We start from the raw sequence: 26849 nt of genomic DNA on the forward strand, positions 1-26849 counted from the left end.
ACTAGTTTTAATGAACCAATATTGCCTACTTTGAATTTTATTCTAAAAAGTTTAAGGTCAAGCTTCCAATCGATGATATAGTATTTTTTTTTTTATCTGTAAAATGATTTTACTCATTACATGTCAAATGTTTATAATTTAAACTGAACTTATTATCAGTATAACATTAAAAAAACTAGTACCTACAATTTAATGTAATAAAATAGTAAGTATAAGTATTGCACTTAATTAAAATTAATTAATTTTACTTAAAATATAAAATATAACTGAATTAAAACATAACTGAAACCTTATATATGAATAAATATAATTTTTAATATAAAAATATATATAAAAAAGACAAACAAACAAACATGTAATATCTTTATAACAACAAAAAGCTGTCAGTGTCGGACTCTCCTAGCAATTCTATTAATAGACAAATAATAATAATAAATATTTACAAGATACACACACGGTCATCTGTTCCTAAAGTTAAAGCAACTTGATGCTTGTCTTATAGGTAACAGCCGACTGGTATCGCTACATATTTTTTTTCATACATATAAATAATGCATATATAAATAAATATATATATTACACCAGATTCGGGGTGGGAATCGAACCCACTACCCCCCGAAGCAGAAAGCAGGGCCATTACAAACTGATGGTCTGAAATTAAACGCACGCCGATATTAAAACAAATATTTTATATGGTATATATGGCATGGGTAACTAAGAGCCCGTGGATGTTGTTAATACAGTAAAAATGAAAAATATAGACTTAATACGTTGACAGCGTCTAACCGATTGATGAGTTACGATTAACAAATGCTAACTGTCGCCCGATATAATAATTATATCGTGATATTCTTGGTATTAAGCTAAATAATGTACCTTAGCACTAAGTCGAATGTGTACGTACTGACAATGTCGACAACACTGATGTCCGGTAAAACTCGAATAAGGTTATGTGACATCTTACTGATACTAGTAATTTATATTATTTCACGTGTTTTAATAAATAAATAAAACATAAATAAATGAACTGTAAGAATCTACATTCAAATTCTAGCCATTTATAGCAATAGGATGGCAAACAAGTGTACCATACGCTTGATAGTATTCGGTAACAATAGTATAATGACTCTTCATCATCGGGAACATCATAAGCGACCCGACATAAATACCCCGTGACTACAGGAGCTCTGACCTTACCACGGAAACACTACTTGAGACACTATTTGAGACCAATATTATTTGTCTGTGGTATTTTTTAAGGTTAAGGTACATTCCCAACTACAAGTTATAATATTTCTTGAACTGACGACTAATAACATAAATAATTGACGCACAATTTAATGTGTTGCAAAATATGCAGAAAATTAAAACATCCATTATTTATTTATTTATTTTTATTCACCAAGAAAATAATACTATTTAAAAACAATATTATTTATTTTTGGTATTTTTTAAGGTTGAGGTACTTTTCCAGTTATAACTAATACTATATCTGGAACTGACCACTAATAACAAACAATTTATGCAGTTTAATTTGTCTCAAAATATGTAGGTAAATAAAACAACCATGATTTTTCTTTATCCATTCATATTTAACAAACTTAACTGGTATAAATAAAAACATTTGATAGTAAGAGTGAAGAATATTAATTAGGCGCGAAATAAAAATATACGAATACATATACATTTAAAAGATTATATGATTGTAATAAATTTTTCAATATCTTAATAATTAATTTCCATTTATATCTACATAACCCGAAAGAAATTTCAATAAACAGTAAGCTTTCAAGTTTCAACTCTTTATTTCGCAAACATTTATTTATTTTAAAAATTTGGCTAATTTTTTCATACATTTTTTAAATCATGGCTTTACTCTACTTAGTTGAAAATTAAAGTGCTATCAGTTCTTTTTTTATATTTTATATAGTATTTTAAAATGAGGTTTTTTTATACACAACATACTATTGAAACAAAGGAAAAATATCATTATTTTACCTTCGCAAATATATTTTAACATTAGAAAGTCAATTAGAAATACATATGGCGATTTGATTAGAATTTTTAAAAATATTCTCATTGGACTTCAATAATTTAAAAGTATTTTTTAAAAAAAAATTCATATCAATTTTTTTTTTCAATTTATCAAATAAATCTTGTTTTTACGTTAGGCCTTTTTTTGGCAGAACTTGCACACAGTACAAATATTACAGTTTAATGTAAAAAATGAAAACATACAGTACCACAGTTTGAACACCAATATATGAGTATTTATTTATTATTAAATCAATAATATCAAAATCAATAATAATATCAAAATATTATCGAGCTCCGTAAAATGAAAATAAAAAACATGGTAAATATCCCGTTTTAGCAATTATTAAATCAATTTTTTATTTATTTACCTTCCCATTATTGAATGGGTCAATTTCTCTACGACAATAACCAACAAGAATCATTACAGATATTTAATGTCTTTTTTTTATATTACAAATAATATAATTCCCATTCAATTTCATAAAAACGCATGTCAGCACTAAAACTTGTTAATTGCATACGAAAATTGAATTCTTAACTACATGTAAAGGCTTAAAAATTATGTATTTCATAAAGCTTAAAAATGATTCGAGATTCTATTGTGTCATCAAAGGCTATTTTATATTAGTAACATCTTCCGACCACAAACAATCTACATTTTTTTATTTAATTTTTTTCAATAACGAAAAATTTTTACGACATAAATATAAAGAAAAACGTTTATTTTTTTGTATCCAAGGATTGTCACTCAGCAACCAGCGCTAATAGCCATCCCCTATTTTATCAAAAGCTACAATCACTTTTATCAGTATCACTTCTTTCCTGTACCGTACGTACTTAATCTTATTATATATTGTCAATAAGCCGAAAAAATATCTATAAATTGTTATCTATTGTAGTCAAACTACATTAAGCTAGATTCGTGATGACGTCGAGGTTAGGCGCCTTTCAATTTATTTAAAAATCTAACGATGACATTATGATGAATACAAGAATACATCTTTTATACTCGTATAATATGTAAATGGAATTTACAATGCGATTTTTTTAAGGTCTAGGTAATGGTAACACAAGTAAAATAAAATATTAACGATGTTAATCAACAACATTTAAGTTTTTATGTAATCGCCCGTAATTAATAAAAATGAAAGTGAAGAAAAGGTGATAAGTGTACGACTCTTTAACATGAGAAAAGAAAATAAATAACTATAATAACATTCCACATTTAAGATAACAGCAACTTAGCTATATACAATTAAATACTTAGCGTCATTATGTAGATTACCCATTAGTTAACTGTTATGACTCGATAACTCACTAAATCAGGACTAATTCATAAGCGTCGTATGAAACAAGTCACTTTTACGCATTATTCGTTACAATTTCGGTCACTTATGTAAAGTCGTTGAACTGCGCCAGGGCCGTTTTTACTCTGAAAATAAACACAAAAACAAATTTAAATAAATTATTTTACACGAAATAAAATCTTTGTTTTAAATGAAATAAGCACGAGGTATGTCAGTTACTTTTACCGGTATAAATCCCTATATGCATAAACCGGTAAAACAGAAATGAGTGAAATTGTAAAACTAAGGGGATACGTGAAAAAAGACAACTTAATTAGTATTGTTTCAGTCTAATTAACACAAGTTAATCTGAGGTTGTAATATGTTTTAATACATTGATTAGTCAGCGCCCAAACAGCCTGACTTTTGTCGGCGTTTTTTGAAGTGAAACTTCTTTAGAAATTGTGATTTGCTCGAGAAAACCATAGGTTAAAGAAACAAACACATAAATGTATAGGAGAATGAGATAGAACAAGTTACGCAGTTTTTTATATTATAGGTGAAAAAAAAATCTCATAGGCTACTGTAATACAGAAGTTTCACTTCTGTCGTGTGTGAATTGCAAACACTTTTTTTTAAAGAGTAACGGCGGAGTTTCTTGCCTATTCGTCGCTGCAGAATCTACTATCCGAATCGGTGGGAGCTTCACATTTAACCATAATTAAAATTTTAGTTTGTAAGTTGACAATTCGAAGGTGACTGTGAATTGAATAATTTTTTTTATACATATTGTATATACATTTTCTAGACATGAATATAAAGAAAGATGTTAATAATTGTCTTGTATTTCTTCCTTCAGCAGGAGCAGCCCGCCCGCGCCGCTCCGACCCAGTCTCACCTGTCGTGCAGGTGGAGCGCGTCGTGGCGCGCCCGCAGCAGCTTGAGCGCGCGCAGCACGCCGAGCTCGGCCAGGCGCGCCTGCCGCGCCGCTCCGCCCCAGTCTCACCTGTCGTGCAGGTGCAGCGCGTCGTGGCGCGCCCGCAGCACGCCGAGCTCGGCCAGGCGCGCCTGCCGCGCCGCTCCGCCCCAGTCTCACCTGTCGTGCAGGTGCAGCGCGTCGTGGCGCGCCCGCAGCAGCTTGAGCGCGCGCAGCACGCCGAGCTCGGCCAGGCGCGCCTGCCGCGCCGCTCCGCCCCAGTCTCACCTGTCGTGCAGGTGCAGCGCGTCGTGGCGCGCCCGCAGCAGCTTGAGCGCGCGCAGCACGCCGAGCTCGGCCAGGCGCGCCTGCCGCGCCGCTCCGCCCCAGTCTCACCTGTCGTGCAGGTGCAGCGCGTCGTGGCGCGCCCGCAGCAGCTTGAGCGCGCGCAGCACGCCGAGCTCGGCCAGGCGCGCCTGCCGCGCCGCTCCGCCCCAGTCTCACCTGTCGTGCAGGTGCAGCGCGTCGTGGCGCGCCCGCAGCAGCTTGAGCGCGCGCAGCACGCCGAGCTCGGCCAGGCGCGCCTGCCGCGCCGCTCCGCCCCAGTCTCACCTGTCGTGCAGGTGCAGCGCGTCGTGGCGCGCCCGCAGCAGCTTGAGCGCGCGCAGCACGCCGAGCTCGGCCAGGCGCGCCTGCCGCGCCGCTCCGCCCCAGTCTCACCTGTCGTGCAGGTGCAGCGCGTCGTGGCGCGCCCGCAGCAGCTTGAGCGCGCGCAGCACGCCGAGCTCGGCCAGGCGCGCCTGCCGCGCCGCTCCGCCCCAGTCTCACCTGTCGTGCAGGTGCAGCGCGTCGTGGCGCGCCCGCAGCAGCTTGAGCGCGCGCAGCACGCCGAGCTCGGCCAGGCGCGCCTGCCGCGCCGCTCCGCCCCAGTCTCACCTGTCGTGCAGGTGCAGCGCGTCGTGGCGCGCCCGCAGCAGCTTGAGCGCGCGCAGCACGCCGAGCTCGGCCAGGCGCGCCTGCCGCGCCGCTCCGCCCCAGTCTCACCTGTCGTGCAGGTGCAGCGCGTCGTGGCGCGCCCGCAGCAGCTTGAGCGCGCGCAGCACGCCGAGCTCGGCCAGGCGCGCCTGCCGCGCCGCCGCGCCCGCCTCGCCGCGCCACACCAGGTTGCCGGCCACGAACAGCGCCGCCTCCTGCAGCTTGCTCTCCGGGTGCGCCTGCCGCCACCGGGACCGTTTTATATACACACATACTCTCGCCCTACATGTTGTTACTAAGACAAAATATTTCTATTGCACGTAACATTTATTATTATTACAGTGTGTTCGTTTAATAAATTAATATAAAACCATTAAAAATATATAAAGCTTATTCAAAGTGGTCTCCATTGGCTGCCATACAATCCTTTAAATGTTGAGGCCAGTTATCGATAGAGGCACGCACTCTTTGCATGGGAAAATTCTTCACTGGCAATCGTATGGATTGTTTTAGGGACTCCAAATTATCGTGGCATTAGGAGCGAGCCATACTCTCTAAAACTGACTATAAATCATAATCCAGCGGATTAAGATCGAGACTAAATGACGGCCAGTCTTCAGCTCTGATGAAGTCCGGAACGTTGATTTCTAACCAAGATTGGGTGGATCGAGCTTTATGACCCGGCGCTGGATCTCGCTGAAAGGACCATTCTTGATTATTGAACGTGGTGTTGTTAAGGGGCTTAACTACCTTCTCAAGTATGGTATCTTGATACACTTGTGCCGATGTTTTGATACTTGATTGATATTTTACAAAAATATGGCTTAAGCACTCCTTCATAGCTAACACCTCACCAAGCCATCACTGAAGTCGATTAATGCCCACGTTGTACTCTGTTGACTAATTGGGAAGTTTCCTAAAAGCTTTGAGCATGAATACAGGGAATTTTAAAAATTACATTTGAATTCGGTTCTCTTTATAACCCCACTCCATTTCATGTACCCGTATTTTGGTCTAACTTACTGGATAGGATAGTTATCATCTCAATTATTCGCTTATGTCGTGAATGTAAACGAATAAAATCTATCAATTAATTGTTTCTTAAGTAAGTGTTTATTTACTGTTTAGTTTTATGAAGTTCTCATAAATGGCGGTGTACGTTGGTTCATCGATAAAATTCTTCAATATTATTTGACATCTAAGTTACAAATACACCCAATAGATGGCGCTGTGTTCTGTTTCTTAGAATATACATTCTATTACTTTATTTAACGTAATATTTATTTATGTTCACGCTATAACCGTATTATTTTAATGGTTTGTGACTGATATTTTTATAATAAAATCTACATTTAATAAATTATAGTTTGAAAAAACTAAAAAAAAAAACGCTTTTTTGAATATCATATCAAAAATTGACCGCTCCAGCGGGATTCAAACCCGCGTCTCCGACTGACCGTGTCGGCGCTCTAGCCAATTAAGCTATGGAACGATGTACCCGCTAGAGCGAAATTTTTGATATTGTTAAGGACACACAAAGAAACTAGCGCCATCTAGCGGCAACCATTGAAACCACGCAAATACAGAGACCGCATGAAACTCTCTACTCAATACTAGATGGCGTTAGAGGTACTACTGTGGAACTATATAGAAGTATAGTCTCGAAAACCGGGTACATGCGCGAACTTTCCAGAATGGTCTGGGCCTCGCGTCGGCCGATATAAATAGCCGCAGGTAGGCGAGCGAGTACAGTTCAGTTTGAGCGATCTTCGAGGCGACTTCAAGAGTGAAAACTAGTGATCAAGAGTGGTACCAGCGAGACCTACGACATTGGCTACGACATAGGACATTGTTAGTGCTTAGTGTTTGAACCTAGTGCTTTGTGTTGGACCTAGTACTTGTGAATAAAGTCTTGAAAAGAGTCAGCAGGTCTTTCTCTCCAAATCCTTCGAACCCTAACACGTAACAATATGATGATTTTTATTTTCGGTTTAAGCGAACCGTGGCGCCGTCTATAGTGAGTTCTTTACAGAGACCCGTAACTATTCAAAGTTTCATATTACAATGAAAATCTTTGACAGGAGACGACACCATGCTATTTTTAATATGTACGATTTTTTTTTCTTTTCTAATGTTTACGCGAATTTTACTCATTTAATAAAACACTTTTTTCGGATTTTATCGCGGTTTATTATTAACTTTTAATTCCCGACGTTTCGGATACTTTACAGCAACCATGGTCACGGGAGGACTGAGGTGTCAGACGTCCTAACGTTACAAAGTTATTCGAAACTACCCGACATACATCAATATTTATTTAGTCCTATCTACGCAGAATGTGCTAATTGAGTCTTTAATCTGTGGTAAATTATGCTTGGTTTTTGATTTAATTATATTAATAATGGGGTCCCAAGCAGGTGGTAATTGCCAGCCATCTTCTCTATTGAAATTTGGATGTTTTTTAATTTCAATAGCCTCACGGATCATCCTTGGTTGGAATCGGTGTTCTTTTGCGAGGATCTGTGGTTTATCGAATCTAATATATATGCAGATATATACAAGCTTGATTGTGACTGTGGTCTCTCTTATATAGGACAAACAAAACGATCAATCAAAACTCGCGTTAAAGAACATATAGCTGACTTGAAACATCGTCGCTATACTAAGTCTGCAATCTGTGAACACAGTCTAGACACAGCTAGCCATTATATTAAAAACCCATCAACAAAATAAAAAATAAAATCAAGAACTAGAAAATATATATAAAATTCAACATTTTTTTTTCAAATTGTGTTGCTTCTATACTATCCGAAGGAACTTCGTTTCTACCTGGTGTCCCATGACACCACATTTTAATTATATTGATTTTTTGTCTTTTTTTACCTTTTTTTGTTTCTCTGTATAATTTATATTGTATGCATTTTTTTATTGAATTATCTGATTTTTTTTAATTATCTGTATTTATCTGGTTTTTTTATTTTAATTTTTTTTGTATAAATATTTTAGTCATTAAGTCTCTGCAATGTTTGTGATGGCCCAAATAAATGTATTTTTCTTTCTTTATTTCCAACAAGAATATACCCTACCTGATGGTAAGCGGTTACCGTAGGCTATAGACGCTTGCAACACCAGAAACATCGCAAGCGTGTCGCCGCCCTAACCCCAATCCCCCTCCCCCCAGGAGCTCCGGTCACCTTACTCCCCACAGGAACACAACACTGTTTGAAAGCAGTATAATTTAGCTGTCATCTTCTGTATGGTCGAGGTACTTTCCCAGTCGGACTGCTCAAGATTTTAAACAGGATATTTCCTGCTGTGACCTATACTTCAGTTAAACTGTTACTGGCGAACACAATTATCGACACGGGATTTTGATAATTTTTAGTCAAAAGAAGCTAGCTATCCGAAAGCATACCGAGTTTCCTCAAAATCAAATCAGCAGTTTTTGTATGAAAGGGCAACACTCCAGGAGTACGAAGTAGTGTTGGCGGACCCCTCAGCGGATAGGCAGGTTAGGCAAAAAAACTAATTACAAGCTGGTTTATTGCAATACAAGACTGCGTGTGTTACGGATTTCCACAAAACCTATGTACAAACTCAGAATCAAACTAATTTTTTAGTTCTAACATTTCTTGATAGATAGCGATATCAGTATTTTACGCCACGCTAACATTATTATTTAATAAAGTTGGAAATATACAGTTGGTGCACACGGTTTTTTTTTTATTTACATCCGTGATTGCATCCCTCGTTTTTGACCTATCTATACAACTTGTGACCGGCAGCTCTTTAAAACAATTATCTGATTATAACTTTTTATTTATTTAACATTATAAATAATTATGTCGATAAATTTAATTACTTACTAAATAATCTACAAGTTTTCTCAACACATCCTCGTTTGCCATTATGAGATCCTTCGCTTTTTCTCCATCGCCGATATTGCCTAATATGCAGAGCGCTTGTTCTTTGACCTCAGCTGGGTAGGAGCCCTCAAGTACAACTATAACGGCCTGTAAACAAATTGATTAATTTTATTTTTTCTTTTAGACTTCTACACATTACGATTGGTCGCTTCTAGACTTTTCTAGACTTTTCCACATCAATACAACAACTACTGATTGACAACATTTTTAGCATTATTATACTTGATATGTTAGACATAGAGGATTATTTAATTGAGGTTGGACAAAGCAGGAAATATCCTGCTCATAAACTGGAGCAACCCGACGGGGGAAGCACCTCACCTTACAGATCATCACAGATAAATAATACTGCATTAAATTAGTTTTGTGTTCCTGTGGTATGTAAGGTGGCCAAGCTTATGGGAAAAGGGTCAGGAGTAGGGTCGGCAACGCGCTTGCAGTACTTCTTGTATTGCAGGCCTCTATAGCCTATGGTAACCACTTACCATCGGGTGGGCCGTACGTTTGTTTACTGACCTAGTCGGATAAAAAATCCAGAAGTCCAAACACAAAGCATGCATCACACTAAACCTATTCCCAACCAACCTGCATAACCTGCGAGGAATACTCCGCCATGATGGCATCAATGTGATGTCTTGTAGACAACAGGTTCCTGAGCAAACCCAGAGTCTTCATGATGACGCGAGTGTCTCCATCGCCCAGGAGACGGAACATTTGCTCCGTTCCCAGGCAGCACAGGATACGCTGTTTTACTTTTTGCTCTGCCTGGAAAGGATATGTAATCCTTAGCTATAGATACCCATATTCTATAAAACATACAATACATACAAAGGCGTCATAAGCAAAGCCCGGTTCTAGTATAAAAAAAACGAATTGTTTAATAATAATGTTAGCGCGACCTCAAATACAGATAGCGCCACCTATCAAGAAAGCCTTAGAACTAAATAATTATAAGCATTGTTAGCATAATATCGATTATTTTAATACGTTTCGTGACGTCCTGCAAAAGTGTTAATAAAAATAGTTCCCTACCCGCTAATACGTTTTATAACGTCATGCAACAACGTCAATAAAAGCAGTCCCTACCCGTTCAGAGGGCTCTTTTGCTTCTCGGCTTTCGGAACGATAGGTCGTTGTTTCATGACGAGTGCGTTGATCATTTTTATATTCAAAGTAACGGTTGTTTGCTTGGTTAATTTAAATTGTAATTGTCGGTCATTATTTTCGATTAAGTTAGTGGTTAAGGTTAATTTTTGTGATAATTGTTATATTTGTAAAAATGAGTAATAAATAGAAGTTAAGTGTTCGGTTTTCTATCTTTTTTTTTAAATAAATAAGTTTGTTTCTCCTAAAAGTATAATATAACTGAAAGAATAACAGTTACCTGAAAAGCCATATTCATTAATGCCCAAATCCCATTCAATCTTAAAGCCGCCTCAGGCCTTTTCGTAAGATTACATAGCATTTCCACAGCACCTGTAGAGAAGAAACCTCTTTAAACTTTCTATAAATAAAAACAAAATACAAGTATAAGTTTTTTTTTTATATTGTAAGGCTTACGATATTCTATTTTCGTTAAGAAAATAGTGATTCAAAGCTGTCACTAAGCCACGCCCTTTACCCAATCAAGTAGCATTTAGATTGGTCAAGAGGCGTGGCTAAGCTAAGTTACAGTGATGAACATTTAATTGCTTAAGTTGTTATTACAACTTAAACTTAACAAGGCGTTCTAATTTATTAATTAAAACGCCTGTCTATGGTTCTGGAATGGTTTACTTCATTCAACTGGTCAATTGGAACACGCATTATAATTTACTACGATTTAATCGATCGAGAGGCGTGGCTGAGCTGAGACAATTAGCTAAATTTAAATAAGCATTTACACTTACCATTTAAATGTAACTTAAAAGTATGCACTATATTTCTTAAGAAACAACAACTTAATTCAATTTTGATCCTGCCATATAACAAAACAGGTTTAAATACTAAAAAAAAAAGATATGGAATTAAAAAATAAATAAAACGAAAAAAAAAACTAAAATAAATTGATACAATTTATTTAAAATACTAATGATAATAATTAATATTCTCGTATTTTCTTTTAGACTATCATGAAAAATTACATTAATAATAACATTTGGGTGGACTCTTTATTTGAAAGCTTTTGATGTTCACTCATGTCTAATAATGGGTTGACTGGAAGAAATCTCTTTCAGAGATAAGTCCACCTTTGCCATAAATATTATTCTTATGTTGTTTTTACATGTATTTTTTGAGTGCAATAAAGTATATATATAGTTTAGGTAGGAGTGTGTGTCTGAAAAAAAGGTTTGCATCAGTATCTCATGTCATTTTATATTAAGAAACCTTTTGTCAAAGTATTATATCACAATCACTTTATATGTCCATTAGTTTCGTTAGTTCTGTCTGATGTCATATTTGTGCTGATAAATTAATTCTTCATTTCAAGTCACTCTATAATATAAAACCCTGTAACATTTAGAATTAGGACCATAGTCAGAATAATTATATTTTCATTTCAGTAAAAACATCCTCCTATAATTCTTGCTAATGGGCAGATATACATAAATTAATCCTTTTTAGTAACAATGGAGTTGCCATATATGTTCATTGTAACACCTTTTTCGTGAAATACATTAGGACTGTTACAGAGCTCCCATAGCCTTTACAGAAACTATCGTATATCTGTAATAAAATACTGAACCGAAATGAAAGCTTCGAATAATTTCAGACAGGGACAGAGAAGTCTAAATAAAACATATTATGCTATGTTTATATTTTTTTCCGTTAAACCAACATATAAGCTTGTGCATGTCCTTCATTATATCATTAAATCGTAACTCGTCAGTCAAAATATCCTTAACCATGTTCGTAACTAATCTCAACTTCTCACTAAAAAAAATTGTCTTCTTTTACCGAGACGTTATTATGAATATAAATAAGCTATGAAATTAGAAATCAAACCTTGGTCTAACATAGGTTCTTTGGCTGGTGAGAATTCAAGTAGAAGGTTGCAAAGCGTCGATGATCCCACGGTAAGGAGTTCCGTACCAGGGGAGTCGTTCAAAAGTTGCATTAACGGCCTCCAGACTGCATGGTCCTAAGAAAAATACGAATATTTATATTATTAAGTTATAATTTTATACTCATTTTTTATTTCAATTTTTTTAATAAGTTAACATGATTCAAGGTTTTAGGTAAATAATCTCAATTATTGTTATGAATAACAGATGTTCTTAGACCATAAAAAGAGAAGGAACGCAAATTAATAATAAAATGAAAAAAATATATTTCAATAATAAAAAAGGATGTTAAACTCAAATCTTTAAATTGACCATTGAACTCATAATTAATTTATCAACAAGCCTCTACGATAATTTTTATTCTCAATTATACATTTTTTGTATGTTTTAAGCTAAATTAATATTTCATTTATAATATAAACATTTTAACTACTTTAAAACACATTAAAGTATATATTTAAATTCCATATGGATTTTAATTGACTCATAATAAATTTATAATAGGGGATAATAATAAACTCATCAGAGGGAATCTTGTATTAAAACTTATTGATTATGACGACATTGTTCGTACTGGCAGTAATCTAAATACAATGTATTTACCTGAAATGTCGTTCGTAACTGCTGAACTGACCTCGACAGCGAATGCAAACATCTCACAGCTGCTAATCTGACCTGAAAAAAAAAACATAAGATTAAGATCGCTTATTTTATTTCCGACTTCCAAATGTGTATAATGTAAATATTTTTCAAACCGAAAGAAAAACTTATCAAAATTATACAGTCTATATAGTTATCTATAATATAAAAATGAGTCGCTGAACGTGTTGCTAAGCGCAAAACTCGAGAACGGTTGGACCGATTTCGCTAATTCTTTTTTTAAAATATTCCTTGAAGTACGAGGATGGTTCTTACGGAGAGAAAAATACTAAAAAAAAATTTAAATTTCCTGAAAAAGTCTAAAAACAATACTTTTCTATACTCCCATACAAAAGATTTGTGATAATACTTAAAAGTCAATTTGAACTTTAATACCATACGATAAAGTTTGTGTTAGGCGATACGAAGTTCGCCGGGTCAGCTAGTTTTAAATTATAAAAACTTTAACGGCCCACAACGCCAGCCGGGTCACAGTACTCACCGAGGGCTCCGGGTTGTTCATCCCGCTGACCACGTGCACCATGAGGCCGTGAGTCTCGATGATCCTCTTGCGGATGTCCTCGTCGTTGGCTCCGAGGGACGCGAAGCACTTGAACGCGCCCTGCTTGGCCGCGGCCGAGGGGCACGTCACGATGTCTGCGAGGGAACTCATCAGGTGGTTGGATATCGCAGCCAGGCGTTGGAGGGACGTGTCCACCTTTAAAATTTAAGCTATCTAGTGTCAGGCGTTTAAAAAAAAATTTTTTTTTTTAGATGAGTTACTTGTAAATTTTATAAAAATTTATAATATAAAAATTAATATTTTATCAATCTATTGTATTTATAAAACAATAAATGTTTTGAAAGATAGTGATTATTTAATTCTGTTTTAGTGGTCAGCAAATTATCCGTTAACTGTTTATTTTTAAAAAAGTATAAAAATAAAAGATAAGAATTCAGTTTGCAGATTTAAAACTTTGAATGAAAATTTAAAGTCAGTTATAAAAAAAAATAAGCACTGCAGTCAATATCAAGATTTAACAAAAATCCGTTTACATCATGAGGTTGGTTACTTTAGAAGTATAAATTATTCATATATCACTTAACCGAGGTGATATAGATTCCCATACAAATATTATCTTATTATGTGCATCTGTAATTTATATTCTTACCTCTGCTAAGTATGCTAGTGTTTCTGCAGCCGTAGCTCGAATATCTTCAGGCATATCTTTAGTACAAAGTCGGGCGAGACATGGTAAAGCACCGAAAACAACTCTGAAACAAAAAAAAAGTCAAAATTTGTAAAAAAAAAAATGAGTAATCAAAGTACCAAAAACAAAAAGCAAACTACATGTTAAAAAAATATTACTATGTACCTACTCAGTATTAACCGTTTTCTCCAAATGTTTATATTAATAGACTGACAGTTAAAAAACGATTGCTGATTATGTATGAAATCACAAAGTATAATTTGTATTATTGAGGGGTGTAAATACCACAAAATTTTGTCCACCATAATATTTTCTTTCGGTGATCATTTGACACTTTTTTCTAGTTTTATTTCTCTATGGACAGCACTGTCAAAAGGCGCATTATAAAAATTAATAGTTTAACATTAACAATTTTGATATCCGAAATTAAAATGTTTGATACCAGGCTAAAATCAAAAATTACCTTCAAGTAGGGTTTTAATGTTCTTTTCAATCATCATTTCACAAATTAAAATTATATTTATTTAATGTATTAAGTACAGTTAAAGTTAAGCAATTCTGAGTATAGATTCTGCAGACAAGGATCAGAAAAAACTTCACAGTTACTCATTAAAAAACTGTCAATCATTATAAATTTAGTCATGACGAATGAAATTCGCTAAAGAATTTAATGTTTTTAATATAACGAGGTCGGCAAAGCAGGCACACATCTCACCTGACGGTAAGTGGTTACCGTTAGCTTATAGACGCCTGCAACACCAGAAGCATCGCATGCGCGTTCCCGATTCTACCCCCAATTCCCGCCAGGAACTCTGGTCCCCTACTCACCACAGGAACACAACATTGCTTGTGAGCAGTGTTATTTAGCTGTGGTCTTCTAAGTAAAGTAGTCACGTCGGGCTACTCCAGATTTTGAACTGAATATTTCCTACTGTGGCCTATCTCGTAAGGTCTACTAACTTAATTTTAATATCAATTAATAGTTACCTATTATCATCTGCAGGCAGAACTCCCGCTCTATGTATAAAAGTGAGACACCTCGCAGCACCCATTGCTACAGCAAGTGGTTTATCTCTTGATACAAGAGTTGTCAACAATTCTGGTATTGTTTTATCACCATACCTGCAAAATATATAAAAAAATATGGTAACACAACGGTTTTTATTGTATAGTACCATGGATTCCACTGTACAAATGATACAATACCATGGTCTAATGTTAAGGCTGAATAAGAGTGAAATATTAAGGATTCTTAATAAAACTATTTGAGTTCTATACCTTTTTTTTATTCATATGATTGAAATAACTTGTTTTCAGAATATAATATATTGCAAAATAGGATTAAAATTATATTTTAGCTTAATTGCATTTGAAACATTTCAGAATATTTGTCACATTCATAAAAAAACTATTAAATCGATTTTGATAAAACTTGTTTGTTCGAAAAACACTAATTTTCTAATCTACTGTTTAGATTTCGTAAAATTAATTTAAGAGTTTAAAAGCTTGATTATCAAAGAAAGCTTTTTTTAGGGTCTCCTTCTTAGGGACATTCAGCAGTATGTCGGACGTAGCTAAGTTTTGTCAAGTCTCGGGGTTTTGAAAGTCAAGAGACTCCACAAACCCTAAAACCTCAAGCTAAATTTCCCGATACTTTCGAGACATTCTAGACATAAAGTAAACAATAAATTTTGATGATCTTTAGGATTTTTTTATTAGTACACATTTTAAACATAAGGATCCTCCGAGTCGATTAAAGTAAGTTTTTTAACGTGGGGAAATCCTAATAGACACTTCGCCCGAGAGGTTATGCCAGACTCCTACTGACTAAAACCCCGTGGTGTACCGTGACATTGCAATTAGCGGGATTATGGGTATGGTTACTCTTCCGCGGTCCCGCCTACTATCGTTCGAGATTGAACACCTCAACTGCCTGTCTTCTCTTTCCATACAGATGGACGTGCCAATTAAAATTAAGCTCATCGTCTCTTGTCAAGCGAGTTTATGCGTCCTTATTATGGGGGCAAGAAATTGGCGCCATCAAGACTCTGCCCTCTCTCCCTCAGTCTAGGAGAAGGCGAGCATACTTTGCCAGAATCTCTTGTTCGTAACGAAAAGTTGAAACCTTGGATTTGACTAAGACTGACAGTGAAAATGGAACCGACAACAGCTATCAATGTTTGATGTGACTTTTAGCATGTTCAACATTCCTGAAGAATGTGCCGAGAGGAATCTTGAAGTTCACAACACTGATGACATTGTGGTGTCGGTTCCCTGCTAACGATTTTCCAGGGATAACTCCCAAAGCGACACTGCCCTGAGAGGACTTTTTTTAAGTGGGGAAATCCATCATGGATACCCTCCGGCGCGAGGGCGCCTGAGGGTTATGTCAGACTCCTACTGACTAAAAAACCACCACGTGTGAACAGTCGTCTGCCTGGGTGGGGCAAGATGGGGTCGCGCTAGCATTCGCCACCTGCCCTGAGAGGAATTGTACCAGCCGGAAGGTTAAAAGGCCTTTACAAAATTCAAATAAAAAAAAACTTTAATAAAATAGGCTTCGAATTTTTTGTGTGTGATTGTGTGTGATTATTATTTTTAAAAGTGAAGCTGCCACCGATTCTACAGAAAAGCATCAGCAAGAAACTCCGCCGTTAGTATTTAAAAATAATATATAAACTATGTTTTAGTAGACAATTAGTAATTATCTTGCATGATATACGCGTCACATAGTCCACACATCAACTATGTAATCCTGCACCGAATAATACGCTCTATCTATTAACTAGCTATGGTACCCGGCTTCGCTCGGGAGTAGTAATGAGATTACTTGGTAGTTGAAATAAAAAAATAAACTACACTGTAAAAATTTTTTGTAAAATTATCATTTTTTTACTCAACATGAGATGGCTAAATTACTAATCAGTGTGTATGAATTCAAATTATAACACATTTTGAGTAATTTTCCAAGACATATGAGAAAATTTGCTAAGATGCGCTTTAATTTTACAATCTTAGAGTATAAATCTTACTTGTATTGTAATTTCACGGAACAGTTTATTAAATTTTAATAACAAACTTTGAAGATTTACCAAAATTTTTAGTAATTTGAGATACTATATTTTTTTGTAAAATTACCAAATATTTTATAATTCGAATTACTGTGAAGTGTTTAGAAATTTACAAATTTTGTTATTATTTTTACAATTTGAACTGTAAAATTACACAATACATTGTAAAATTACTAAAAAATACTATTTGTCTGTTGCCATGTATAATTTTACTAAACAGGTTATCAATTTTCGATACCAAGCTCCTTAAATTTACTAACATTGTTTGTGTTTTGAATTACTAATTTTGTTGTAAATTTACAAAACAATATTGTAATTTAAACTACAATCAAAGTATTAAAAATTCAAAAAATTTTTTTGGTATTTTTACTATTCTTATTGTAAAATTACACAATGTATTGTAAAATTACTAAAAAATACTATTTTTCTTTAGCCTTGTTTAATTTTACTAAACACGCTGTCGACTTTCGTTTCCAAGCTTCGTAAATTTACAAACATTGTGCGTATTTTAATTTAATCTGTGGTCTAGTAAGATTGTGAAACAATAGTTAAATTCGAATTCTAATGAATTCATTGGAAATTCAATAATCTTCTCATTAATTTTATTATTTTGACTGTAAAATTATACAGTGTTTTGTATAATTAACAGTATAATAGGGTAACTACTTTTTTAGATGAATCAAAATTGTTAGTATTTCGGTTTACCATAGTTTCTTGAAAGATTACAAAAAAAAAATGTTTATTTACATATTATTGAAATTATTAAAAATTTATCAATATTTTTATATCATATTTATATGTAAAATTTTGATTTGAAAATTATATATAGTAAAGTTATGATTAAATAAAGCATTTTTAACTTCCCTCTAAAAAAATTAAAAATTTTTTTAAAAATCGGGAAGTTATTGGTTTTACCCCGTTTTTCGAAAGTCGAGTTTTCATCATATCTCGACGTTTAAAGGCCCTAGAAAGCTTCCCTGACTATTTTTACGAGGGTGTCTGTACACTGTAAAAATTTTTTGTAAAATTATCATTTTTTTACTCAACATGAGATGGCTAAATTACTAATCAGTGTGTATGAATTCAAATTATAACACATTTTGAGTAATTTTCCAAGACATATGAGAAAATTTGCTAAGATGCGCTTTAATTTTACAATCTTAGAGTATAAATCTTACTTGTATTGTAATTTCACGGAACAGTTTATTAAATTTTAATAACAAACTTTGAAGATTTACCAAAATTTTATATTGGTATTTTTACTATTCTTATTGTAAAATTACACAATGTATTGTAAAATTACTAAAAAATACTATTTTTCTTTAGCCTTGTTTAATTTTACTAAACACGCTGTCGACTTTCGTTTCCAAGCTTCGTAAATTTACAAACATTGTGCGTATTTTAATTTAATCTGTGGTCTAGTAAGATTGTGAAACAATAGTTAAATTCGAATTCTAATGAATTCATTGGAAATTCAATAATCTTCTCATTAATTTTATTATTTTGACTGTAAAATTATACAGTGTTTTGTATAATTAACAGTATAATAGGGTAACTACTTTTTTAGATGAACCAAAATTGTTAGTATTTCGGTTTACCATAGTTTCTTGAAAGATTACAAAAAAAAATGTTTATTTACATATTATTGAAATTATTAAAAATTTATCAATATTTTTATATCATATTTATATGTAAAATTTTGATTTGAAAATTATATATAGTAAAGTTATGATTAATAAAGCATTTTTAACTTCCCTCTAAAAAAATTAAAAATTTTTTTAAAAATCGGGAAGTTATTGGTTTTACCCCGTTTTTCGAAAGTCGAGTTTTCATCATATCTCGACGTTTAAAGGCCCTAGAAAGCTTCCCTGACTATTTTTACGAGGGTGTCTGTATGTCTGTGTGGATGTGTGTGTGTACGCATGTAAGCCTCTTATAACTTTTGAACGGCTTGACCGATCGAAACGAGACTCGTGGCATTCGAAAGGGTTCCACTCAACTTAGACTTCCTGAAAATTTGAAGTGAATCGATTCGGTAGATTATGAGAAATTTAAAAAAAAACCGCGAAAAAAATTTTTCGAAAATGATGTTTTTTTAGAATAACTTTTTGGCTATTGCACCGATCAATTCCATAACCTAATCAGCTCTTAAGCTCAAAAAACGACGTCGAATGCCGTTTTGCAAATCAAAATCGGTTCATTCGTTCGTGAGATATCGAAAACCAAAAAAATCGAAAAAATTAAAAAACAAGCGTTTCTTAGAATAACTTAGTGACTTTACGTCTAATCGATTTTGTTCTCATTGTAACATTTTTAGGCCTCAAAAAACTGCGTCGATTGCCGTCTTGAACATCGAAATCAAACCACGCGTTTTGCAGTTATGGCATTTCAAAAATTCCAAAAAAAACGTTTTTTCAAGATAACTTTGAAATTTTGAGACTCATCGACTTTGTTTTCCTTACATCACTTTTAGTGCTCAAAAAACTGCGTCGATTGCCGTTGTACAAATCGAAATCGGTTGATTCGTTCGTGAGATATCGAAAACCAAAAAAATCGAAAAAATTCAAAAACAAGCGTTTTTTTAGGATAACATGGAGACTGTACGTCTCATCGGTTTCGCTCTCATTGTAACATTTTTACGCCTCAAAAAACTTCGTCGATTGCCGTCTTGAACGTCAAAATCGAACAACACGTTCCAAAGTTATGGCATTTCAAAAATTTCAAAAAAAAAGTTTTTCCAAGATGACTTTGAAATTTTGAGACTTATCGATTTTGTTCTCTTCACAACATTTTTAGTACTCGAGAAACTGCGTCGAATAGCATTCAGAAAGTTAAAATCGGTCAATTGATGCGTAAGATATCGTTGTTGCAAAAGTTCTAAAAAAAATTTTTGAGCTCGAAGAGCTCAAAAATCATTAATGTTGAAGTGTTGATGAGCTCGCAGAGCTCAACAAAGCACTCCTGAACTTACTTCGGCGCGCTTCGAGTGTAGATAGCGGGAAGTTGCAAGGATGGCCTTCAGGGTCATCCTCTTTTCGAATTTTTTTTTTAACAAGTTATAAAGTTAGAAAATGTTGGTGAATTAGCTGGTTAGAAAATGAATTATCGAATACTTAATTTTTTTCCATTCAATCTTAATATATGTATTTAATTTTTTTCTTGCAGTTAAAAGTAATGATTTTTTTTCTCAGTTAAAGTTCTAATATAAGGAGAATAATTATGTATAAACTATCATTTAAAATATTAAATATTCCCTGACGGTTTTATGGGCTAAAAGTTCTTAGTATGCATAAAAAACTAAACATTTTTATGATCAATTATTGATTAAAATTACAAAACTGTATAGTAAAATTACTAATCAAATTTTCTGTAACCGCTTGGTAAATCTCCAAAAATATTTTGCAATTTTATCAAACTCAATTCAAGTGAATTAAGTAGTATAGTTACAAAACAGCATAGTAAATTTACTAAGCATTTTCATGATACATTCTTGAGTAAAATTACAAAACTGTATGATAAAATTACTATTTAAATCCTCTGGAACTGCTTGGTAAATTTCCAAAAACATTTTGTAATTTTCTCAAATTGAGTTGAAGCATTCTGTTTAGTAAATTTACTAAATTGTTTTGCGTTAAAACTTCCCACACATTTTTAGTAAGTTTACCAAAGAAATTTTTAACAGTGTATGTCTGTGTGGATGTGTGTGTGTACGCATGTAAACCTCTTATAACTTTTGAACGGCTTGACCGATCGAAACGAGACTCGTGGCATTCGAAAGGGTTCCACTCAACTTAGACTTCCTGAAAATTTGAAGTGAATCGATTCGGTAGATTTTGAGAAATTTAAAAAAAAACCGCGAAAAAAAATTTTCGAAAATGATGTTTTTTTAGAATAACTTTTTGGCTATTGCACCGATCAATTCCATAACCTAATCAGCTCTTAAGCTCAAAAAACGACGTCGAATGCCGTTTTGCAAATCAAAATCGGTTCATTCGTTCGTGAGATATCGAAAACCAAAAAAATCGAAAAAATTAAAAAACAAGCGTTTCTTAGAATAACTTAGTGACTTTACGTCTCATCGGTTTCGCTCTCATTGTAACATTTTTACGCCTCAAAAAACTGCGTCGATTGCCGTCTTGAACATCGAAATCAAACCACGCGTTTTGCAGTTATGGCATTTCAAAAATTCCAAAAAAAAAACGTTTTTTCAAGATAACTTTGAAATTTTGAGACTTATCGATTTTGTTCTCTTCACAACATTTTTAGTACTCGAGAAACTGCGTCGAATAGCATTCAGAAAGTTAAAATCGGTCAATTGATGCGTAAGATATCGTTGTTGCAAAAGTTCTAAAAAAAATTTTTGAGCTCGAAGAGCTCAAAAATCATTAATGTTGAAGTGTTGATGAGCTCGCAGAGCTCAACAAAGCACTCCTGAACTTACTTCGGCGCGCTTCGAGTGCGAGTTTTAATTTTAAATTAATCAATTAAGTCCTATATTTTTAACGTTTAAATTATTTAAATTAACGACTTCCAGGATATTAGGAAGTATCAAAAATAAAATAACAGCAACAATAATAAGTTGGTAAAATAACATCAGATGTCTCTAGTTTTAAAAATCTCAATTGAAATCAATTGTACAGTACAATAAGAAAGCTACATAGTAAATTTACTAAACATTTTTATGATCAATTATTGATTAAAATTACAAAACTGTATAGTAAAATTACCAATCAAATTTTCTGTAACTGCTTGGTAAATTTCCGAAAATATTTTGTAATTTTATCAAACCCAATTCAAATGAATTGGTTGGTATAGTTACGAAACTGCGTAGTAAATTTACTAAACATTTTTATGATCAATTATTGATTAAAATTACAAAATTGTATAGTAAAATTACTAATCAAATTTTCTGTAACTGCTTGGCAAATTTCCAAAAATATTTTGTAATTTTATCAAACCCAATTCAAATGAATTGGTTGGTGTAGTTACGAAACTGCGTAGTAAATTTACTAAACATTTTTATGATCAATTATTGAATAAAATTACAAAACTGTATAGTAAAATTACTAATCAAATTTTCTGTAACCGCTTGGTAAATCTCCAAAAATATTTTGCAATTTTATCAAACTCAATTCAAGTGAATTAAGTAGTATAGTTACAAAACAGCATAGTAAATTTACTAAGCATTTTCATGATACATTCTTGAGTAAAATTACAAAACTGTATGATAAAATTACTATTTAAATCTTCTGGAACTGCTTGGTAAATTTCCAATAACATTTTGTAATTTTCTCAAATTGAGTTGAAGCATTCTGTTTAGTAAATTTACTAAATTGTTTTGCGTTAAAACTTCCCACACATTTTTAGTAAGTTTACCAAAGAAATTTTTAACAGTGTATGACCTAAAAAGTAAAAAAAAAAAAAATTGAAAACATTTTCTTATTTTTTACACTACTTGTTTATAAACAACATTATTCATTTTACACACATTTTATCAACTTAGTTTTATTATATAATAATGATAATGATTTCTTTTTGATAATTTGTGGGATTTTATTCTACATGCGAATACAATAACTCAGAAAGGAGACGTTTACTTTGCGCAGTCGGAAACTTGGGAGTCACAATTTTGTAATTCCTTCTCGTGTTTACTGTGATTATTACTTAGTTAATCGATATTCTTGTGAATATACATAATATTGTTATAAACCTATTGCGACATAATTGTTAGTATGTCTACCTTATGAAAAACATCCCGCAGGTAGACTCGAGGTCCAAGATCGAAATTGCCGCGAATATCCCTTTTTTGCAAAATAAATACAGTCTCAATATCTGTAGCATTACCCCACAGTAACAAATCGTAAGACATAACACTATTGTAATAGCTAAAATATATTAAACGTGCAGTTACATTCAACCCACTCCCGCAAAACAGGGCGCACTTCTATTATTGAATGTCCAGTACAGGGTAGGCCAAATGTTTCTCCCATTTGCTAAACATCAGTTCTTTAGCCTCGAATTTCTGTCATCTTTTATTTGAATTGTGGAATTCATGTTCATTGTTCATGTCAAAATTCATGTCTCGATATTTCGACTGTCTCGAGCTTAAAAGTCTCGAAATCGGACAAGCCGAAATCGCGGGAGATCCCATCCCAGGACAAAAACTATAGTCGTGGCTTCTAATTGGCGTGAAGGGTGTGAGACCTGTCACATCCTCAACTTAAACGGTGACTACTGTGTTTTGACCAAATCTTAGGCATTTTTCTCTTAAGACGACGGAGTCGTTGGTCACCGTTCATTAGCGAGCGGGCAAGAGTATTTGAGTTGTGCCCAACCCAAACACATATGAAACCATGAACCATCTAAGACACATATCTCAACTCACCTCGTATTTAGAGCGACTTGTGAGACATTAGCATTTTCGAAGCACATAGCTGCTAATAAATCCAGCGCTGGCAGCGCTCGAGCTAGCGGTGGCGCGGTATAACCCCGACAGGCAAGCAGCGCTGCTACAGCGCCACAAGCGCCCGCTGCACACAACGCCTCTTGCTCTACGGGACCACTGCACCATATTGATAGGATGCGAACGACGCACGCTCGTGCCGTTGGCGAACCCTCTCGGGCTATTTCTATCGGAAAACGTAAGCTTAAAGACCTGTTCAGGTTTCAATATCGAACAGTTCGTAAGATGTTGGAATCAACTGTTCGATATTGAACGATTCGTGAGCAAAACGGATGGTTTTAACCAACTATATTACGATCGATTAATAATAATATATAGATGAATGTTTCAGGCAAAACTATTGAGCGAATTTTAATCACAAACAAGAGACGATTTACATTGTACTAAAGAAAATTTTAGTTACGAAGTTGTACATTTACGCTTCAGCCTGTAATATCCTACTGCTGGGCATAGGCCTCTTTCCCCATGTAGGAGAAGAATCAGAGCTTAATCCACCATGCTGCTCCAATGCAGGTTGGCGGATATATGAATAACGATCCCCACTATTAGTAAAGATCTATATATATCTATCAGGCGTACATGATCACAACCGGGACCTACGGCTTAACGTGCTCTCCGAGGCACGGTGGAGACCCACAAGGACTGCACAAACACCCATACCACGACCAACATATGTATGGTCAATACAAATGTTTGTCATGTGCGGGGATCGAACCCGCAACCGCCAGCGCAACAACCGCACACCAGTGTTGTGACCGTTGTAGCAACGCGTCGTCACGACAATCAAGTCGAAATTGTACATACCTAATGCAAAATTTAGAATGAACTATGTGCACTTTAAAAATCTGTTTTACAACATTAACTACTTACTACCTACAGTTATGGACAGCTGACATTTAGCATCATAGATTTTGTAGAAAACACAATACCTATGGCATCTTAAAAACGTCATCAATCATTGTCATCAGTGATCAATTCGTCATTAATAAAATGTTGTCAATTATTATATTTAAAATAAAGAACGAAAACACGTACTTTTTCTACTACTTTCATAATTATCCTACAATTTTATCCATTTCAATATTTTATTATTTTAACCTTGCAACAAAACCATTTCATATAATAAAATGTCGTAAATATATTACACTACAATAAATGACCAACAAAGTAACAAATTTTGTAATACTGAAAATTAATATTCTGTCCATGTAACTGCAGACATAAATTATGATAAAATGAAGATTATATTTACTTTCAATTGCGTCATATATAATTCATTTTATAGTTAATATGTACGTGCTGTGTGGTTACGGCATTAAGAATATAGCCACCTCTCTTCCCGTGGGTGTCGTAAAAGGCGACTAAGGGATAACACAGTTCCACTACCACCTTGGAACTTAAAAAGCCGACCAATGGCGGGATAACCATCCAACTGCTGGCTTTGAAATACACACGCCGAAGACGGGCAGCAGCGTCTTCGGTGCGACAAAGCCAGTCCTGCGGTCACCAACCCGCCTGCCCAGCATGGTGACTATGGTCAAAACACATGAACTTGGGGAACTTGGGGAGGCCTATGTCCAGCAGTGGACTTTATTAGGCTGAAGTATGTATGTACTATAGTGTTAAAATACATACATTATTATTATTAAGTCTGACAGATAGAAAACCTTTATAAATAAAAATAAATCGCTAATTATGTGGCTAAGCTTAAACTCTATGATAGGATCATTTCTAGCTGAATTAAATGAATGAATTTATTTTAATAAATAACATAAATGAGTTCACAAAACTCTTAAAGCCTAGGCTGGTCATCTTAGCCTTCATATAAAAAATAAATAATATGTAAATACTGCCACTTACGTGTTAATCTCGTTAACAGTCTCATGTCTGAGGGCAGTGCAGATATGGGTGCTGGAGGATGCTGAAATATGCTTCTCAACGCACAGAGACATGCTTCTGCCAATCTTGTACCAGTTGGGACTACTTTCAATAACTCTACAAGTACTACAGTTGCACCTTGATCAACTAGTGATGCAACATTTTCAGGTGTGCCTTTTGCTAGAGAACCTGGTTAAAAAACAATATTTTTTACAATAACTTTCAATGAAACTTGATATAAAACAACTAAAGCTCTTGTAACTACAAAAAATTTTGACTTTAGTTATTATTTTAAGTATAAAAAACATTTATTTAATACTGAATAATTTTATTAATGTCACAAAAATATTTGAATGCACTTTTAAAATATTACTTATCAGCCACTAATTCAAATAAGATTCCTATTCAGTCAGATATATACCAAATTAAAAATGATAATTCTCTTAAAAATCAACCTAGTTTATTACATTTACATACTATTATTATTGATTAACTTGTGTCAAATATTTAAGTGACCTATTTAAAAATATCAACAGTTGTTATTTACTTATTGTTAAGTCTCAATTATATCTTTGTTTTAATATACATATTAATTGTAGATATAGATAACAATATTTATTTCATTAAAACCTTCAAAATTATTTAAAAGTACATGTTGTTTATTGAGAAAGTTTTTTAGGTAATTCATTCATGAATTTGAAATTGCATAACAAACATTGGTAATATGACAGTATAAAGTAGGTACTTTATTATACATTTAGGGATTGTTTGCAAAAAAAGAAGAGAACAATAAACAGATATGTTTTATTACACAATGTTTATTATCTTCTTTGATTAAATCGCTATAAAAATAACATTAATATTATACACAATATATGACATTGATAGCAAAGGGCAATTATGTTATACTGACAGCAAATACTAGATAACTGGGGCATGTGAAATATAAAAACAAATAAAGTTGTATCATACCAATTGTGATAGTTGCTTCAAGTCTTATGTTCGGATCGAGGCCATCATCGGTCATCAGTTGCAGTAACCTGGGCACTATCCCTTGTTCAATAACTGAACTTTTCTGTCTGTTGCTTCCTATCACTGAATTCTTTAGCGTCACCAATGCCTCCATTATCTTTTCTTGATTCGGCGAGTAGAGCTCGTCGATATAGGAACGTGAACTTTCAATATCCTTTCGGCAAAATATTGTAGGTTATAATTAAAGAGAAAATTTAAAAAAAAATATATAACGTAACTAAAATAACATAAAAAAAATTGTACGTCTTACCATAAATATAGTAAGTTGCTGCATATTTGTGATATCTACGCCGTACTTTAGTTAAAAATATCACCTAAATTATATTGTAAGACCGATTAGTGAATGCGCTGTCGCTGTCGCTGTCAAATCG

General features: G+C 34.2%; 1 protein-coding gene and 1 long non-coding RNA gene across 2 annotated transcripts; both read right to left on the reverse strand.

Annotated features, from left to right (window-relative positions):
- Positions 1-2240: 2240 nt before the first annotated feature.
- LOC123660015 lies at positions 2241-4471 on the reverse strand. The gene is made up of 2 exons (XR_006744123.1): positions 4420-4471; positions 2241-3469 (listed from the first exon to the last, which is right to left on the reverse strand). It is a non-coding gene; the product is annotated as an uncharacterized LOC123660015 (long non-coding RNA).
- An 808-nt stretch (positions 4472-5279) lies between these two features.
- On the reverse strand, positions 5280-26849 carry LOC123660014 (armadillo repeat-containing protein 8-like). The gene is made up of 13 exons (XM_045595157.1): positions 26729-26849; positions 26419-26632; positions 25429-25635; positions 23491-23734; positions 15022-15156; positions 13996-14098; positions 13326-13541; positions 12788-12859; positions 12126-12261; positions 10525-10616; positions 9726-9905; positions 9081-9227; positions 5280-5453 (listed from the first exon to the last, which is right to left on the reverse strand). The coding sequence occupies exons 1-13, from the start codon at positions 26750-26752 to the stop codon at positions 5280-5282; spliced, it is 1944 nt and encodes a 647-aa protein (XP_045451113.1). The 5' UTR covers positions 26753-26849.

This window comes from Melitaea cinxia, chromosome 14 (assembly GCF_905220565.1).
Source record: "Melitaea cinxia chromosome 14, ilMelCinx1.1, whole genome shotgun sequence".
NCBI lineage: Eukaryota > Metazoa > Arthropoda > Insecta > Lepidoptera > Nymphalidae > Melitaea > Melitaea cinxia.